The sequence below is a fragment of the Panicum hallii genome, chromosome 7 (genome assembly GCF_002211085.1).
Source record: "Panicum hallii strain FIL2 chromosome 7, PHallii_v3.1, whole genome shotgun sequence".
Lineage (NCBI taxonomy): Eukaryota > Viridiplantae > Streptophyta > Magnoliopsida > Poales > Poaceae > Panicum > Panicum hallii.
This window is the reverse complement of record NC_038048.1, coordinates 35,508,995-35,528,263: the sequence shown is the minus strand read 5'-3', so window position 1 is coordinate 35,528,263 and position 19,269 is coordinate 35,508,995. Positions and strand designations below refer to the sequence as shown.

General features: G+C 45.4%; 4 protein-coding genes across 4 annotated transcripts; 3 read left to right on the top strand and 1 right to left on the bottom strand.

Moving 5' to 3' along the window:
- Positions 1-136: 136 nt before the first annotated feature.
- LOC112898768 lies at positions 137-746 on the top strand. Its single transcript, XM_025967054.1, has one exon. The coding sequence runs from the start codon at positions 167-169 to the stop codon at positions 638-640; it is 474 nt and encodes a 157-aa protein (XP_025822839.1). The 5' UTR covers positions 137-166; the 3' UTR covers positions 641-746.
- A 1,949-nt stretch (positions 747-2,695) lies between these two features.
- On the top strand, positions 2,696-3,139 carry LOC112900705 (wiskott-Aldrich syndrome protein family member 2-like). Its single transcript, XM_025969528.1, has one exon. The coding sequence runs from the start codon at positions 2,696-2,698 to the stop codon at positions 3,137-3,139; it is 444 nt and encodes a 147-aa protein (XP_025825313.1).
- A 2,662-nt stretch (positions 3,140-5,801) lies between these two features.
- Positions 5,802-7,222, top strand: LOC112900703 (F-box/FBD/LRR-repeat protein At2g04230-like). Its single transcript, XM_025969527.1, has 3 exons — positions 5,802-6,812; positions 6,947-7,011; positions 7,204-7,222. Exons 1-3 carry the CDS (start codon positions 5,802-5,804, stop codon positions 7,220-7,222), a joined length of 1,095 nt encoding a protein of 364 aa, XP_025825312.1.
- A 2,819-nt stretch (positions 7,223-10,041) lies between these two features.
- Positions 10,042-11,010, bottom strand: LOC112900702 (L10-interacting MYB domain-containing protein-like). Its single transcript, XM_025969526.1, has 2 exons — positions 10,705-11,010; positions 10,042-10,623 (listed from the first exon to the last, which is right to left on the bottom strand). The coding sequence occupies exons 1-2, from the start codon at positions 11,008-11,010 to the stop codon at positions 10,042-10,044; spliced, it is 888 nt and encodes a 295-aa protein (XP_025825311.1).
- Positions 11,011-19,269: the final 8,259 nt, after the last annotated feature.

Here is a 19,269-nt window from a genome sequence, read left to right as displayed (position 1 = left end):
CAGATTACTCCTAGCCCTAGCCATCTCTCCCTATAAAAGAGGCTCAAAGCAACATTGATCTATGCCCCATCTGCCATCTTAATCCTTCGCGGAAAATACATTTTTGAAGAATATCAAGAACAGAACGATCTTCTTGCTCTGCATACACAGAACGTAACTATCTAAAATGGCAGGAGCACCATACGTGACTCCTCCGCCGCCGCTTCCGCCGACAGGCTACCACCCGCCGCCACCGCCGCCAACAGGCTACGACTACGACACGCCGCCGCATTCTCCGTCGCCGACAACGCACGTCACGGTCGTCGTCGTCGTCGTCCCGATCGTCGGCGTCGTGTGCCTCGGCCTGCTGGCGGCCCTGCTGTGCGTCCTCTTCATCAGGCGGCGCCGGCGGCGCCGGTGCCCGGACTTGGAGGAGGCGGCGAAGGTGGACGAGGTGGAGGACGTGGGGGTGAAGGTCACGGAGCACGTGCGCATCGTGGAGGGGGTCGTCGGCGAGGCCGGCGACGCGGGCTGCGGCTGTGGAGACGGCGGTGTCGTGGAGGAGGCTGGGGCGGCCGGGATCGTCGTCGTCGAGGATGACGTCAAGGTGGAGGAGCACGTCGTCAGGTTCACCGAGGCGTCGAAGCGAGAGCGAGAGTGATCATGAATGGTTGGCCGTGTGCATATCAGCATCGTGTCTCGTGTGTACACGTGTGTGATGCAAAGTCTGTATTTCTATATATCTGCATGTTATGTGTGCCGTTGTACCTGGGTTAAATTAGTGGACATTCCTTATTATTATTGTTGTTGGGCTGAAAAGTTATTAGACCCCATTTGGATCATTTAGAACTAAAGATTAGTCCGGACTAAATTTTAGATGAGTAAACATTAGGTAACTAAATTTTAATCCATGAATTAAACTTTAGGTGAAAACTATTTGAAACACATAAAGCTGGAGTAATCCAAACAGGTGGTCTTTAGACTAAAATTTAGTTTCATCCAAATTAAAATTTAATCCATCAGTCTGTATAACCCACCTAATAGTTTATGGATCCAAACAGGTATGGACTAAAGTTTAGTTATGTTTAGTCACTAAAACTTGTCCTGACTAAACTAGCAGGATCTTAGTAGTGTACGTGTCGATTATTGTTCATTCAGCCATACTTGTGTATAGCTAGCTAGCATACGTGTGCACTTTTCTTGGGTGAATTTAACTTGCGCTCCGCCGCGCGCAATGCTAGGTTTCAACACTTCAAGAGTTCCTTTTCCTAATGCCCGATAATTAATGTTCTTCTTTAGGTTTTCTTTTTTGAAATAACCAAGGTTTTTAAAGGCATTATTACCACTAACTTGCTGTCAGCTACGACATGCATGCAATGTACACTTCCATGGATGATTGGCTTCGAAAGTTCTCTCTTACTCATTCCTCCTGTGGCCACACACTTCAAATGTGAATGGCGCAGCGCCGCAGCATGTATGCATTATACTGACCTCGCTGGGGCCTATTACAACCTAAATTAACTTATCAAATATACTAATATACCTCCTCCGTTTTTGTTTCTGCCATTACTCAAGGCGCGCGTAATAAGTCAATTCATAACTTTATACTACATTAATAAACTGACAAAATCAAACTTCCATGCTGAAACTTACGAACTAAAAAAGATGAGAGAAGCAACTTTCAAAAAAAAAAAAAGAGGAGAGAAGAGAGTAAGAAACACGTAACATTTTATTTGAAGGCCTGAACTTGAATCCTTGATCTTATTAACATATCGTATATTTTGTCAACCATATGCAAGTGGGAAGCTTGGAGCTAACTGAACCGCGTTTATCCAGTTTGGATCAGAAGTAGCAGTACGTGAAGAACAGATTGGTGCAGTTATTATTAGCTGAACTAAGCTGAGTCATTCGAGCGTGAATGCGACGTAACCTGCGGTAGTAATGTACCAACTTGGCGCAGTCCTTCGTTAATCTTCATGCAACACATAAAAGTTCACCATCCTACTTATGTATAAACCCATGATATTGTTAAACTCAAGTGTGCTCACAAAATTCGCCAAATTATATTAGTAGGTCACATGCTTTTTTTTTTAGGTTCACCAAGCACGCAATGTGATCGCACGCTGTATTCTTCATCATAATCAGCTAGTCTCTGTATATAAAACATGCGAAGAATTAGCGTAGTAGCCACCTCACACGATGTACACCAAGTTGCACGATTCATTTTTTTCTTGCGCCTTGTGTGTATATGTATCTTATGTGTGTATATATATTCTTATTGCCTACATAATTCCTTGACTGATGCACTCATGTATATTAGGGTTGTGCAGAGATATAACGGGTGAGGCACGGTCTTGATCATACCTAACTGGTAGTTGCTCGTGCCACGCTAATCAATGTATAATGGACCACTTGCAAATAAATGACATCACTCACTAGTTAATGATCCCAATCAACTAATAGCAATAGATGCTAACTTGTACAGCTGAACTGTTTTTTTTCCTTCTTCGAGCTCACCAAAACCTAGAGGATGCATGCATATATATATACATATACACACACTTCTTTCCTCACGGAGGTGCTACAGCATAAAGAGTGATTTGGAATCGCATCTTAGCAAGATTTTCCATGGCCCCAACTTCACTTTGGCGAACCGAGCCGCCATGGCCATATGGTCCACACCCTCCTCCATCTCCGTGCCCTTCACCATCACCACATGCATATCCCCCCTGCAATTCCATCTTACCCGCATCCTCCTCCTCCATCCTACACACCGCCCCCTAAAGTTTCACCACCTGCACCAGCACCCTCTCCTGAGGTCCCACCACCTTACCATCCGCACCCGCCTCCCGTCCCCGCTCCACCACCGCCATCAACAAAGAACATCGTCATCATAGCAGTGGTGGTTCCATTCGCGGGGCTTCTCTTGCTCGGCCTCCTCGTGGGGCTCCTCCTGCTCGCGTGGCGGAAGCAGCGGGCGGAGGAGGACGCGGTGGTGGAGGAGGACGTGGACGTGGTGGTGTCGGAGCACGTGCGCGTGCAGGAGCACGTCGTGCTCGGGCCGTCGGGGCAGCTCCTCAAGGTGATCGACATCGATGATGAGGTCGACGTGAAGGAGCATGTCATCAGGCACGAGCATAACGAGGTTACGGAGAAGTGACACATGGCAGCTTTGCGCATATATGCAAACACAACAAAAATCGCGGATGATCGTACTCACTCCGTTTCAAATTGTTTGGCAAATCTAAATATATAGGTTTTGAATATATGGATTTTACTATGCATCTAGATAAACACTATATCTAGATACATAACAAAACTTATATATCTAGATTTGCCAAAACAACCTGCAATTTGGAACGGACAAATAAAGTATATATATATATATATATATATATATATATATATATATATATATATATATATATATATATATATATAGCCTCGGCAAAGCCCCGGACACTCGAAATCGAATACACATCGATCGGGTCCATGGAGTGCTTGCTGAATAATTATGTTGGGTTCAAGATTGCAGATTATTAATGCTTGCGTACCTTGGTTGATTAGGGTTCAATTGCAAGTACCGTCCATACACTACCGGAAACGCGGTCTTTACCGAGTGTCCGGGGCTTTGCCGAGGCTAAATATGGGGCACTCGACAAAGAGACTCTTTGCCGAGTGCTACACTCGGCAAAGAAAAACACACGGTGAACTCCCCCTTTGCCGAGTGCCAGGCACTCGGCAAAGAAAAACACTCGACAAAGAATACTTTGCCGAGTGTCGGGCACTCGGCAAAGGAGAACACTCGGCAAACGAGCACCACGCAATTAGCGGCGTCATTCTTTGCCGAGTGCCTAGTCGAAGACACTCGGCAAAGAGGAGTTTTGCCGATGCCTGGTCAAGATACTCGGCAAAATATACATATTTTTTTCTCTATTTTGTCAAAGTGTCTGCTATATTTCGTCAATTTATTTTATTTTATTAAATTTCTTGAATAATTCAAATTTGAACTGCGTGGTCATTCGAATAGTGGAAAAAATAAATGAAATTTTTTTATTTATGTTAATGAGCATGCTTTGATGCCTTATCGAAAAAAGGACCAGAAATTTTAAAACTACTATTCACGAAACATGGCGACTAAATTGTGTTCGAGTCGTGTTTAAATTGTATAAAAGGCAAATTTGGTCGGAAAATTATGAAACTTGTCGAGATGTCATGTTATCATGTGAAGATATTGTGATAAAATTTTTATAAAATTTTGTGAAAGTTTGCAATCTACGATGCTTAACACCTAATCGGACTATATATAAAATCATACACCTCTTTGGAAAACTTTCAATTCGTAAGCATCGTATGTTGTAACTTTAACGAAACCTCGTCAGATTTTTATCATAGCTTCCCCATGTGATATCATTACATCTCGAGAAGTTTCATAATTTTCGGACATATTTGCTTTTTATACATTTTAAAAACAATTGAACAATAAGTTCGTCGTCATGTTTCGTGGACAACAAATTTGAAATTTCTGGTTTTTTTCTCTATAAGGTCTCAATGCATGCTTCAATAACGTGAATATCATTTTTTTGATTCATTATTTTCCATTATTCGTGTGACTTGTAGTTCAAATTTCAATAATTACAAGAAATTCAATAAAATGAAATAAATTGATGAAATATAACAAACACTTCGATTAATGGGCACAAATTGTACATACTGTTGCATATAATGTAAGTATCACAACAAAAAAGTGCCCCTGATCGAAAAGCGAGAGCAATGCTGCGGTCGGCATTAAGATACATGAAACACATAAGGGTTGCATAGGCAATTAGACATAATTACTGATTGCATCTGATGGAATCATAATCTTTATGCTGATCTTATTAAACTTTTCAACATAAGGTTAGTACTTCTCTGAATCTTGCATTTTGCTGTTTAGATCTTCTCAAGTTTATTGGATAACTGCTTCTCCCGAGACGTATGGTTGTATATTCATCAAGTGAAGCACCATACGCTGACTGCTACACTCTGCTTGTGCAAGAAAACAGAATCACAATATCTTCATCTTTCTTCCTAATCACTTAGGAGAAGACATGTACATCTTGATCATTTGCATTTGAAAGGAGACTAAATACATGACAGAAAGGAGCGAGGACCTTGATATAGGAAACAAATTCCAGTATTTTGCTGAGACATTGAATTGCAAAATGGAACCAGAATTCCAGCTCTTCCAAATTTTATTTAGATGTAGACGTTGTGTAGGGCAATACAAAGGAAATGTATTATAGTTTTATTGCCTTAAAACTAACACATTATTGACTTTGCCCTTATCATAGTGATCTTTTTAACAGGCGACCCCAAATTTTATTACCGAGACAATGAAATCACAGAGTTTTGACGAGTTGCTCTGCGTTTGCACGTCCAGACCCTTGACCACTAAGCCGTTTCCATCACCTAACAGCACTAAGGGCCGGCAGACTTTTTGTTCAACCAAAACGAGACAGAAAATGCACAACGAGGTCATGAAGATGACTTTAAAATAAAATAAACAAAAGAGTACTGACATTCTAATAGTACATATGAAAACTTGGAACACATTGTGTGTTCTCAGGAACATGGGCATTTAAGAGGGTACACATATTGATTAAAAACACAGTAAGCATACAAAATGCGCCGCCACCCAACCCCAGCCAACCAACCCCAGCCAACCAACCAGCGCCTCTCCTAGACAGCTACAAAAGCCTCGCGCGCCGGCGTCACTCACCTCCGCACCAACCAGCAGCAAGCCAAGCCACCGCCAAGAAACCCCAGATTACCAATCTGCCATGGCTCTCGACGGTAGCGGCGACGTGCCCGCCAGGGACGTGTCCGGCGGCGGAGATGAGGAAAGTCGTCATCACGACCGGATCAGCTACCTTCCGGATAGCCTGCTCCTCCAGATCTTGATGCTGCTCCCGCTGGTCGAGGCCGTCCGCACCTGCGTGCTCTCTCGCCGGTGGCGCGTCGCCTGGACGCGCCTCCCGCGGCTCGCCTTCGACGACGACGCGGCGCCCCGCGTCTCGCGCTTCGGGAACCTCGTCGACGGCGTCCTGCGCGGCTACGCGGACGACGTCGACATGCCCGACGTGCTCATCTCGGTCCGCCGCCTGTCCAGCGCCGGCGACGCCGTCCGCCTCGCAACGTCGGCAGCCCGGCTCGCTGCGGGGCGCGTCACCGCCAGGTTCTACCTCTACCTGTCCTATGCCGCCGTGAACCTGTACAACGACGTCGAGGACGAGAACGCGGCGGCGACGACGCTCCAGCTGCCATGCTTCCCGAGGGCGACAGAGTTCGCGCTCACCTTCATGGGGGTGGACCTCAGGATGCCGAACGCAGGCACGTTCGCCAAGCTGACCAAGATGTTCATCCGCGGCGTCCGTTTCACCGACGACGGCGAGGGCATCAGCACGGCGGTGTCGCGGCGCTGCCCATGCCTTGAGGTGCTATTGTTGCACAGGGTCCGTGGCGTGAAGATGCTCGCCCTCCTTGCACAGTCACTCCTGTTCCTGCGCGTTTCCCTGGTCATGCAGCTGCAGCGACTCCAAGTGGTGGCGGGAAGCCTCCGCGAGATGCAAGTGCACAGGTGTTTCTCACGGACCACCGCTCCCACGTCGATGCTTCTCTATGTTCCTGTGCTGGAGGAGCTCCACTGGGAAGACTACCCCTACCCCCATGATGATGCCGGCATTAATATTAGCCTCTGCGGATTGTCGAGCTGCCTCCAGAAGCTCGTGATCGTCGACCTGCAGCATTTCCACCGTGCTGACACTCTACGGCTTGAAATTCCTATTGCACTGGTATGTATCTACAGTTCTACACTACAAATATATACTTTCTGAATATTGCACTAGCTAGCTAGTAGCTAGTTTTTGTACGTGACATATGATCGCGTGATCGCATGAACTTGTGAAATAGTTGGTGTTATTTGCAGGACTATGTGACGTTCGTAGATAGCTATCTCAATGTTGTATTAGCCAAATATAGGGAAATAAAGATGTCCGTTTGCTTATATTTGTATGCATTTCGTTTCAAATGATTAATTTTTTTCCACATATATATATATATATATATTTCTATACTTGATCTGCGTATCTTGATTCATTATTTTTCTCAATGATGTAATGATGGTTTGCTAGATCAACTAACAGTCTAGGTTCTCTCTGGATTTTGTTTTGTACCTCTTTGTAGGCAGACGATGCAGAGCTGAAAGTGGAACTTCCTTATCATTCGGAGTTGGAGCTAATCGTATACACTAACCAGCACAAAATTGGGCCAACAATAGTAAATTTTCTCAAGAAAAGTAGCTGTCTGAGAAAGTTGACACTTCAAATATACCATGGGGAGGTATGACTCTTATCACTGTGTATGATACCACTTTTACTATTTCTACTAAAAGCATATCAGTATTGCAATACCTTTAACAATTTATGATACCACTTTCAGATTTATTACACGCCATGCATGTCGGATTGTAACTGCCGCCGACCATCAAATGGGAGACGCCAAAACATCTCCTTGGTCTCTCTGAAGTGGGTTGTTATTAATGGATTTGGTGGCACAAGGGATGAGGAGAGTTTATTATGCTCTATTATGAAAAATGCAAAAGGACTTAGCAAGGTGTCTATAGCATCCTCTACGGGTGTCAATCCATCTGAAAAGCTTTTGCGCAAGCTCCGTGGGCTATCTACAGCAAGTTGCACCTTCGATTACTGATACCCATCCAAAGCTTGGCTATACACATTGCACACCATGAAAGAAGTGAAACACCTGCGGGAGGAAGTCAAACAAATGAGAGGGCTACGTACACCGAAGCACCAACGGAATTAATTATTAAAGATGACAACCTTAGTGTTCCATTATCCATATACGAGGCATAAAATGATCTATCGTTCTTGAACATGCAGGGCCATACGATGAATGCTGAATTGAGACAGGTTGCCGATGGCTTTGCCCTTAGGGTCAGGTCATATTCTGGGGGAGCTTGGTAGAGCTCCGCTCCATGATTCTCCTGATCTGCTCCCTGATTCTCCATGAGAGCTAATTCTCCTGATCCTGCTCGAGAATCAGAATCAGCTTGTAAAATCGTTTGGCTGCAAAACTGATTCTTATGCGTTGATTATCTATAATACCGTTCGCTACCTATTCTTTTATAAATTGTGGTTGTATAAATCTGGAATAATATATATAAATATTACATGAGTATTTAAAAGGCATCTAAAATTCAATTAAGAGCGTAGAGTCAACCCAAACACAATATAAAGGTCTAGAGTCAAGCAAAATACAATTAAGGGTCTAGAGTCAACCCAAATACAATTAAAGGTCTTGATCCAACAAAAATACAATTAAGGGCCTAGAGTGAACCGAAATAAAGACCTAGAGTCAACCAAAATACATCATACTTGTAAAGCAATCACCTTGCCTCCCAAATTGCTCTAGCTAGGTCATCACGAAACCTATTCATGTTCCTACTACTAGAAGCTGTGGTGGATGTGTCGGACGCATTCTGAGGAACATGTCTTCTGTATCGGGTTGGAATTGTAGGAACATAGTTAGGGTCTCGATCACATTTTTGAAAATCCTCATCAAGAGCATAATTCTCGTGGATGTAGTTATGAAGGCACATTGTGGCAGCAGCAATCATCATTTGCTTATCCAATGGATATGTCGGCATCTTAAGAAGAATCCTCCATTTCATCTTCCATACACCAAATGTGCGCTCTACTACATTGCGAAGACTTGAGTGCAAGTAATTAAACCTCTCTTGCTCACCATTAGGTGCTGCGCTATTCCTCCATTCTGGAACATGGTATCTCTGACCTTTGTAAGGAGCTAAATAGCCATCTCTACTTGGGTAACCAGCATCAACAACATAATATTTTCCAGTGTCATATGAGAACAAATATGAAGTTATAAGAAAACAATATTCAGAAATAACAAAAAATAGAACTCAAGATATAATTGAAGTGTACCTAAAGGAGGATGTGGGAAGGTATCTTCATCACTTTCAAGTGCATGGTACAGTACAGTAGTATCATGCATAGAACCAGGTTGACCAATAGAGGCATATGTGAAACGCATATCAAAATCAACAACTCCCATTACATTTTGAGTAGGTTTTTCAGACCTTCCAATATATCTAATGAGGTCCCTCTTCCGTGGTGTTGCAGATATATGAGTGCCATCGATTGCTCCTATGCAATCTTTGAAGTGTGGCCACATTCTTGGATCATTGGTAATTCTACTATGCACTGTACGGAAATTAGGATCCTTTGGTTGTATATATCTTTTGGACATTGCCACCATGCAGTGCAAAACATCAGTGAATTTGCGACTAATTGTCTTACTAGAATGCTTGAAATCTTTTCGGATAGCAGAGTTCGACCAACTATGACCACAAACCACAAGAAACAACCCAAGACATTCTATGGAGTTCATATGACTAGAGGATTTTAGGCCAAAATCACTAACCAACTCATCATGCAATTTGTAGAATAGCCATGGCGGCATCCTGAACATGTCATAACATTCTTTAGGATTGCTGAGTGTTTCCATGACCCAAGCCATACCAGAAAAATTTGTAGTCCTTGGATCATTCTTGTCAACATGAGATGCATAATACCATGATAAGAGAGATGCAGCAGCATGAATACCATTTTGGTTCTCTATGATCAGCCACATGACTTCCGGATCATCCACTTCTGAGTCACTTAGTCCATCCCACTATCAGAAGAAGACATCTGTCGATACACACATAACAATTATGAGAACAAGAAGCATTATCATATAATTCAAGCACCATATAAGATGTCATACATTCCATACAGCACGAACCATGTCATACATCTCATAGAAAAAATATTACAAGACAGCAGGAAAATTATTATAGGTTCATGAAAAATTGTTACAGCACAATACCATGGTAAAGGTTCTACTAGGGGGAAAAATCACAGCTTGCACGCAGCAGGGAAAAATGTAACAAACTCATGAAAAATGATACAATGAACACACCACATGCCTGTTCTCACACTACATGGTCGAATCATTCCTTGTGAGCCAATTATGCTTCATTGTAAGCCACTGGAACCGTTCTTCCGGCATCTCCAAAGTCATAAACATCTCCCTCTCAGCTCGCTTGATGAAGACTTGAGAAGGTATGAAGTGTTCTTTGCTTCCTGGAACAGCACCACACTCTCTAACCAAAACCATGACATCCTTGATTGAACACCCAGAAGTATCCTCCCTCCTTGCCAAAGACTCACATGAGGCAGTACTCCTCTCGCTCATGGAAACAAGCTTGTTCAGTTGATCCTGCACCCAATGTCCTCCTGAAGTTTTTGGTTTTTTACCCTTATCCTTTCGGCTAGTAGGTGCAGGCCGCTTTCCTTTCGAAGGTTCAGGGTAGATCTCATGACAATCATCACTGGCTTCGTTAGCCTCGTAATCTTCATCTTTGTCATCATCAGGTTCGGTGTCTTGAGTGTTAGGTGCAGCACCACTTGAAGGAGACCAATGATCATCTCCCGTGTTCCGAATGTCTTCAAACATAATGGTCTTTAAATCTTCATGTTGAAGAGGACCATCCCTGAACTTGGCAATTCCTTTGTATACCTGCAAACAAAGAGAATAATTACATACATATTTGCATAGATTTCAAGACTATCAAAAGATATCAATCATAATTATTGGTACCTTATTTTCCTTCTTCCACCAAGAGTCAGGTGCAGTATATGTCTTCTTGACAGGGTCCCATCCTAACCCAGTTTCCCTGGACAATCGTTTCCAGTTACCATACTCTTTCCGCATCTTATCCCATTTGTTCTTAAATTGCAGCTTGCTATAATCCAATTCAGTCTTCTCCTTAAACTTTTCCATAACATTTTTGTACCCAGTCCTGTTAAGATGAGTGCCACTGCGATTGTGTGCTCTCACTTGTTCAGCAAACAACTCACATAGAAGTCTAGTATTCTCCTCATTCCAATCAGCGTTTTCAGCCATCTCGCTGTACAGAAAATAGTTCATGGTGAGTACCGACATATTAAGCGAATACAATTGTAACAAAGAAGTGGCACAATAGTCGGACATGTGAAAAATCAACTGTCTGTACCAACATATTAACCACATAAAAATGTAGCACACAATTACACAATAGTTGCTTATGTGATCAAACAAATGCACTTGTCTGTACAAAGAATTTAGCAATCTGTACAAAAAAAAATAGCACGAGCATCAGGTTGAGCGGTCTGGCCCTGCGCCGCCCCCCTGCTCTACCCCCCCTCCCCCCGCGCGCCGGCGCTGGCCCTGCTCTCCCCCCTACGCGCGCAGCCGCCCCCCCTGCTCCCCCCCCCCGCGCGCCGGCGCTGGCCCTACTCTCCCCCCCTACGCGCGCAGCCGCCCCCCTGCTCTCCCCCCCCCCGCGCGCCGGCGCTGGCCCTGCTCTCCCCCCTACGCGCGCAGCCGCCCCCCTGCCCTCCCCCCCCCGCGCGCCGGAGCTGGCCCTGCTCCCCCCCCCCCCGCGCTCGACGGCGCTGGCCCTGCTCTCCCCCCTCCCCCGCGCGCCGGCGCTGGCCCCCCTTCTCCCTCCCCCCCCCCCCGCGCGCCGGCCGGATCTGGGGCGGCGGCCGGTGTACAGAAGGGCGGCCACCAAACCTAGCGAGCCACCATTGCTTCGGGCGTTCCTGTGCGGAGAAGAAGGGGGCGGAGGCACTCCAGAAGTCAGCGAAGAGGGGCGGCCGGAGTGGAGGTGGCCGCCGGCGCGCTGGATCTAGGGCGGCGGCCGGAGTTCAGGGAGAGGAGGGGGCGGACAGAGTAGGGGGGCGGCGGACAACTGCTGAGCGTGTGCGGGCGACTCACGAGGGGAGAAGGGGGATCGGGCGGGGGAGAAGGGCGCCCTGGTTTTGTTCAGTGGCAATTGCGGGTAAATAGTCTGCAAGTTGACGGCGAGGTCTGTATCGTCGTTGGTTGAGAAGCGGTCTGAGAGCGCGGGGGAGCGGGTTCTATCCGATCCTTGGGTTCAACGTGAAAACAGGGATCGATTCCCTTGCTCCCAGGTAGAATCGCTCCTCAAGAAACGTTGTTTGGCACGGATCCTTGGATTCTCAGCGAGAATCAGGAGCGGGGAGCCGTGCCAAACTCGCCCTCTGTTTATGACGTGAATGGATATCGTTTTTGTATAGCAAGCTACGAGGCAAGTCGACCCAATCGAAAGACCACAAATACTAGAGTTTTTACTCCTGACCTTGATGGGATCGAGTATTATGGAAGAATTGAAGAAATATACGAAGTCAGTTTTTATGGTTGCAAACCTCTTAATCCTGTCATATTCAAATGTCATTGTTTTGATCCTGAAGTAACGAGACGGACATATTCTAATCTTGGGCTAGTGGAAATTCGACAGGATTCCGTCTTCCCTGGAGACGATGTCTATATTCTGGCCCAACAGGCCATACAAGTTTATTATCTCCCATATGCGTGCAAAACCAAAGAGCATCTTAAGGGTTGGTATGTTGTGCACAAGGTATCACCGCACGGTAAAGTACCTGTTCCAAACGATGAAGACTACAACTTAGACCCAAACACATATGACGGAGAGTTCTTTCAAGAAGAGGGGCTAGAAGGGCGATTTGAGATAGACTTAACCGAAGCGGACAGAATGGATGTTGAAACGGTTGTTGATGAGGAGGAGGATGAGGTCCAAAATGTGAAAGACTTACAAATGCTAGAACGATTATATTTAGGCAATGCCAATGACGACGTTGATCCTTCGGATACTGTTGATTATGATTTGATTCATAGTGATGATGAGACTTATGATCCAGCTAATCCCGATTATGAAGACTATTTTTAATCAATGTAATACTATATTATTATACATTTATGTTTAATTTATTTTGCATCTCTTTCTAAGTACGTCTTGTTTATCTGTACTTATTACTTTACTCTTCTTAATTGCACGTGATTGAACAAAGATGGTAGGCAGTGGGTTGAGGAGCGTTAGGTCGCTTTACCAGAGGGCCAGGTCAACTACATCTGGGTCGTCTGAGAGGAGAAGGGGGAGGAGGAGGGGGACGACGCAGGTGCCCCCGCAGGAGGCGGAGGAGGAGGAGGCGCAGGTGGGGCAGCCAGATGCAACGGAGGAGGAGGTGCATGTGGCACAGGAGGGGGAGGAGGAGGTGCAGGAGGAGGACGAGGCACAGCAGGCCGCCTCTGGTTCTGGTGCCTCTGGTTCGTTGAGCGTCTACTTGCGAGGTAAGAACCTTTATATGTTTTCATTGCTTCTTTATGTTATACGTTCAAATGTAAAGTTGAAACTAATAATTTTCTTAATCACATGTGCAGGTCCCGCCAGTCTCCCTAATCGACTGATACCTCGTGAGAGACGCCCGTTGATTCGACCCGAAGGGGAAAAGTAAGTAACTTTTGATATTTTCATTTCTTCTTCTTGTTATATGTTCAAATTCAAAGTTGAAACTATTAAGAGGTCTTAATCATTTGTGCAGGTCCTGGACGATTGTGGAGAGTGCAGGTGCTGCTCACAAACGCTCCGTCAATGGCATGCTGGGTCTTCTGTGCAGGGAACACTTCCCTGGCCTGGTTGAGTACGGTGGAGTGACGGAGCCGGCCTATACGTTCGACCACTACGCCGCTGCCCCTGATGCTGAAGATCGGGATGGCAGGGTATTCAACGACAAGGCGGAGCGGGTGAAACAAGAGCTGTGGGTAAGTGCTAAATACATTGCATTCATTTCACATTCTTAAAAAAATGAATGGTATACATCGTGTTTGCATGCAGGATTTCTTCAGATGTGAGGATGGATTTCAGGACAAAGCTGATGTGGTGACTACCAAAGTCTGTAAGAAACGAGTCGTGGATATGCACTATGAGGCTCGTATCCAGGCCATTATTAGTTTTCACGGCTCCGTTCTTGGAGAGAAGGTCACCAAAACGGAAGCAAGAACCATGTCTTTGACTGCGGAGCAGTACTTGCAGGTAAATAAAGATAATTAATATGCATTCTTCTTTTCATTAAGCAGGCTTAATTTCATCTTCTAATATGTCAAATACTTGATGCCCTGTAAACGACTCCTTATTGGTGCCTCGGGCATCAAGAGTGCTGGCGACAGATGGTGCAGAAGTGGTGCTCCGACGAGTGGGAGGAGTCGCACAACGCTTGTCAGGAGCGGCGTTTGATGATGCCAGGTGTAACACACCATCAAGGCAGTCGCGGCCTCAGCGGATACGCAGAAGCATGGGTACGCGAATGAATTTATTTAATGTAACACTCAATTATGCATGATTTCTAATCGTCTTGCTTGTTTTCTTGCAGTCGTCGTCACATGGTGGCCAGCCTTGCTCCCTCTTGAAGGCATATGCTATGTCCCATAAGGGCAAGGCGACGTCTGATGTCGACTACAATCCGGAGGACGGGCCCGAGGCATACAGCAACCCGATAGTCCATACCCGCCTCAGTGCGTACACAACGATGGCAAGGGAGGTCCATGGTTCAGAGTTTGATCCGGCCACCGAGGACCTTGACGGAGAAGTCGTCATGAGGGTTGGAGGAGGTAAGAATCATGGGAGGTATTGGATTGCCGACGGCGCAATCGACTCGTCCTCTACTGCTACTCTATCTCAGATTAGAGCAAGGAGCACGAGTGCGAGTCCAGGCATACGACCTCGGCAAGACACTTTACAGTACCGGATACAGGCACTCCAGTTTATTTCTTCTTTATTCATTGTTCATTGATTATTGTATACCATTTCTTTGTATTATCGTAACATTGGAGTGAAAATTTTGCAGGCCCAATTAGAAGAAGAGAGGAGGCTACGTGTGGAGAACGAGCACAGGATGAGGGATATATTTGCCTACATGCAGACTCTTGGTGATGCAGCGGGTGTAGCTCCACCACCTTCGTTGTTCGCTTCACCTCGACCTCCTGCTGAGTTTTCTACTCCTGTGATTATGGATAAGTTTTAGCCATGCCTGACCTTTACTTATCTTGTCTCACACATGCGATCGCTTCTTCTCTTTGCAGAATCAATCGGCGGCCTCAAATGACCCTCATGTTTCTCCAATTACGCCGGTATGGAGGTCGCCGGGTTGGAGGTCTTGATCATGATTCTTATCACTTATCCTGTTTCTGTAGACTTCTCATATTTTTTGACATCTATAGACTATATTGTGAGACATGCATATTTGTGGTCTGTAATGATAATATGTTTGTGAACCGATTTGGGATATGTATGTGAATCGATTGTGTTTGTAATATAGATGTGATGTTTGTGATATAGATGTGATGTTGGTGGTCTTTGTGATCATATATGTGTTTTTGATATATATATGTGTGGATGAAATAGAAATCCAGATTAAAATGGGTAATTCTGGGCACTTTGCCGAGTGCAAACACTCGGCAAAATCTGAAGAATCTTTGCCGAGTGTTTGCACTCGGCAAAGTGCGCAGAATCTTTGCCGAGAGAAAACACTCGGCAAAGAAATTTCTTTGCCGAGCGCCAGCTTCTTGGCACTCGGCAAAGATAATTTCTTTGCCGAGTGCGAGGTACTTGGCGCTCGGCAAAGATGATTTCTTTGCCGAGTGTCGAGGACCCGGCACTCGGCAAAGCGTCCGTTAGGGGCCTGCTCCGTCACGGCGCTTAAATTTTGCCGAGTGCGGGACTTTGCGCTCGGCAAAGGCTTTGCCGAGTGCCCGGCGAAATACACTCGGCAAAGTCCCCTTTGCCGACATTTTCTCTTCCGTGTGTCCTTTGCCGAGTGCAACACTCGGCAATTGCCGAGTGTTTTTGACACTCGGCAAAGTGCTGGTTTCCCGTAGTGGTAATTAAACTTGCGTGCCTGCATGGAAATAAGTTTCATTGGGCGTGTGTTTATTTCATTGTTCAGGCTCATTCTGTTTTTACGTGGAAGTGTGATGCAATCGCGATGTGCGAAACTGAAAGTTTGACCAGGTTCATCTGCTCTGCTTCCCACAAGCCACAACTCTGCATGTAATTTCCTCGTTCTCTCTTTCTGATTATGCTTTCACGAGGGCTTTAGATCGAGTATTCCCAAGCCCTAAGGAATTTGTGTAGGGGCTCCAGTGTCCTGAGTTTCGAGCAGAGTCTGAACTGCGCGTGATGAAACTGGAGTCGCATGCTAGTTCCGAGATGCGTACGGAGTAGTTGCCCGGTTGAACCATGAAAAAGTGAAAATTATAGGCAACCCATTTACAAGCGATCTCCTCATGAAGAAAGACGAAGCTACAATACAACCGAATCCAAATTCTGGGCTGGATTATGAATATGACTGGGTTCGAGTCCACCACCACCCACTTGCATCAATTCGGATCCAGGCCCAAGATGAGCCCACGAGGACATGCGTGCGCCCGACCAAAACCTTCGGGGAGATTTGGGGGGCTTAGGAATACTCTTCCACCAAGTAAGATGTCAAACTGAACTTTCCTGGTCTGCTAATGTTTTCTTATTTGTATGCTTCCAAAAATTAATTGTGCTGTCAGAATTTCTTTCTTAAAGTAGAATCTCACAAAATAAAAGAAAAAGTGCGAGCAAGCTTCACTGCTGCCATGCTCCCTGTTGTTACGGTGCTGCAGCTCTGCTCGGTCCGTGCCTTCTACTCCACCCACTGCGTGTATAATTTTTTTGCCCTCTACCCAATCTAGATGCTCTGTCGGAACTCTCTGTCACCGGCGGCTAGCGCACCCTGGCCCTCCATGTGTGCTCCATCATCGTACACTTCGACCTGCATCCGGCGTTGACATTCCCGGGGTGCGTACAACACCTCATGGATGGTTGCAGGTCAGTTTTTTTTTTATTTGTGGGTCTGTTCCTGCCCAATGAATTGTCAAATACTCCTGCTAGAGAGCTAGTACTGGTCTATCCCGGACAAAAAAGAAGGAAAAAATGTGACCAGAGTGCTTATCGATCAACGACGAGAAATCCGCTCAAATCAGCACCGTATCAGAAAGAAAAACGGAAGAAACCTCGTCGTTACGTACCTAAAACAACATTTTATCCCATCATCAAGCTGCTTTTTTCTTGGGACAGGAACAGGCTGGAACTTCATCAGCTTCTGACGGGGACAGTACATGGGTACTGAATACAATACCCACATACCGATCGAAGGAACTTGAGGCTGAAGCTACGCGTGCGCGCGACGCAGACTTCAGAGAGCCGACGACGCCCGCAGCAAGTACGAGTCAGCAATGATCTTACCATGATGCACACAACACATGATGATAAAACAAGACATCGCCTGTTGACTCTGCTAATCAAGCTAGTACGACGTGCTGCCAGCAGCTAGCTTGCGTTTAGACAATAAGCTTGTTAACTATAAACTAGTGCACGCATGCATGCATGCTTATATATGATTAGGCAGTTCATGATGACTCGAGGCACAAGGGGCCAAGAACGAGAAGCAGCAGGATGCGTCTGAAAAAGAGGCGAGGAAGCTAGCGATCGGCGACTTTGTTAGCTAGCCTCGGAGCAAAGCTAGCTCATCCTCTTGACCTGAGAGCGTGCATGTGCCCCGCCCGGCCTCGGACCGATCGGTCGTTCGTCGCGCAAAAGCGTTGCCGTGATCTTCCGTCGACGTCAACCGGAGATCCGGCCGACTATTGTAATCCCTCCATGTTAATTGCTGTCCGGGGATCGGAGCTGGCGATCGAGACGCGCGGGGAGAGGTATGTAGCTAGCGTCATGGGAGGAGAAGCTAGCGAAGGAAGGGGTAAAAGATCTCGCTGCGAGGTGACAGGGAGCTTAAGATAGTAGTGGCATCTAGATGCATGGTGGTGATGATGATTGTATCTCTAGTGTGAAATGGGGTTGCATCTCTAGTGTTGCTGTCAGGGCATGTGTGCGCGATGATGATGATCGATATGTTTGGCTTCAACGCTTAATATATAAAATTTGATTAATCCATGGAGCAGACCATCATCACTTAGAGGATGTGTTGATCCAAGTGCTAATATCTTAAAGTGCTAAACTTTAGCACTAGTCTATCCAAATAGTAGTGCTGGCTAAACTTTAGCTAAAACTCAAAAACTTTAGCAAAGATATGAATGCTAATAGATGCTAAAGTTTAGTACTCAACTTTAGCCCATCCAAACAGTCCTTATGCCATGTTTGTTTCCTTTCAGATTATATGCTCCAGCTTATAGTTCAAGGGTAATAGGGTCAAAGGCCACGCTGGATCATCTAAATAATAAATTGAAATAACTTGGGCTGGAACAACTTATTCCAGATGTAATCTAGGGGTCAAACAAACAAGTCCTTATATACACACACATGCAATTCATGACCGACCCACCCGTTGATCATAGATGTATGGATATTTATAGCTACATATCATCAACGCCAAGGAACAAGAAAATAGAAACGCTTGCCGCTCTTGTGTTTTCCACGCTTTGTTTTTCTTTCCAGTACACGCATAAGAATTGTGTATCTGTATATCAGGTAGGAATTAAATAATATTTAAAATGCAAACCGCCACCATAGCGTTTGCCAACTCACCCCTCATACTGGACTATATTAACAAGGAGACAGCCTCGTACGCACTTTGCCTGTGCGTGCTCAATGCGAGTTGCATTGGTCTCCACGTGAAGCCACTTGGATCCAGTGACTGAGTGCAAGTCATTTCTTTGGATTATTGGACAAGATCTACCCATGCAAATGAACTTCCAAATTTGATGCTAGATCCTAACCCCTTTTTTCGTCCATTCTCTTTCCATCCCCATATTTGAGGGTTGCCTCAATTACCTAACGACTGGCCTCCTCCGTCCATTAGCGCGCGGCATCCATCGATCCACGTTTCCGGTGAGACCTTAAAATAACATTACTGAGACTCTTTACTGCTATATTTACCGACGATGGCTGCTGCCTCACTTCTTGTGAGCAACTTCAAGTATTTGACTTATACTGCCGTGGATATAATTCAAGGCGCCAGTGCGTGAGCAATACGCGCAAGAAAATAATTCAAACCACCCCATCAGAGCAGCCTTTTACGGACTGAATGGCCAATCAGTCAAGTTTGATCAAACATATTGTGCCGAGCTGACAAGCAATATATATACATAATAAATATACACACACACACACACACACACATACATACATACATACATACATACATACATACATACATACATACATACATACATACATACATACATACATACATACATACCTGGCGGCATGGCAAGTGAAATACTCTATGGCGGCCAATGTATTCCGAAGTACGTTATTTT

Coding starts and splice junctions, on each gene's coding strand:
- LOC112900705 (XM_025969528.1), top strand. CDS start 2,696: ATGCATATCCCCCCTGCAATTCCATCTTACCCGCATCCTCCTCCTCCA.
- LOC112900703 (XM_025969527.1), top strand. CDS start 5,802: ATGGCTCTCGACGGTAGCGGCGACGTGCCCGCCAGGGACGTGTCCGGC. Junction 6,813..6,946: donor TTGAAATTCCTATTGCACTG/GTATGTATCTAC, acceptor TGTTATTTGCAG/GACTATGTGACGTTCGTAGA.
- LOC112898768 (XM_025967054.1), top strand. CDS start 167: ATGGCAGGAGCACCATACGTGACTCCTCCGCCGCCGCTTCCGCCGACA.
- LOC112900702 (XM_025969526.1), bottom strand. CDS start 11,010: ATGGCTGAAAACGCTGATTGGAATGAGGAGAATACTAGACTTCTATGT. Junction 10,624..10,704: donor GGTGGAAGAAGGAAAATAAG/GTACCAATAATT, acceptor CTTTGTTTGCAG/GTATACAAAGGAATTGCCAA.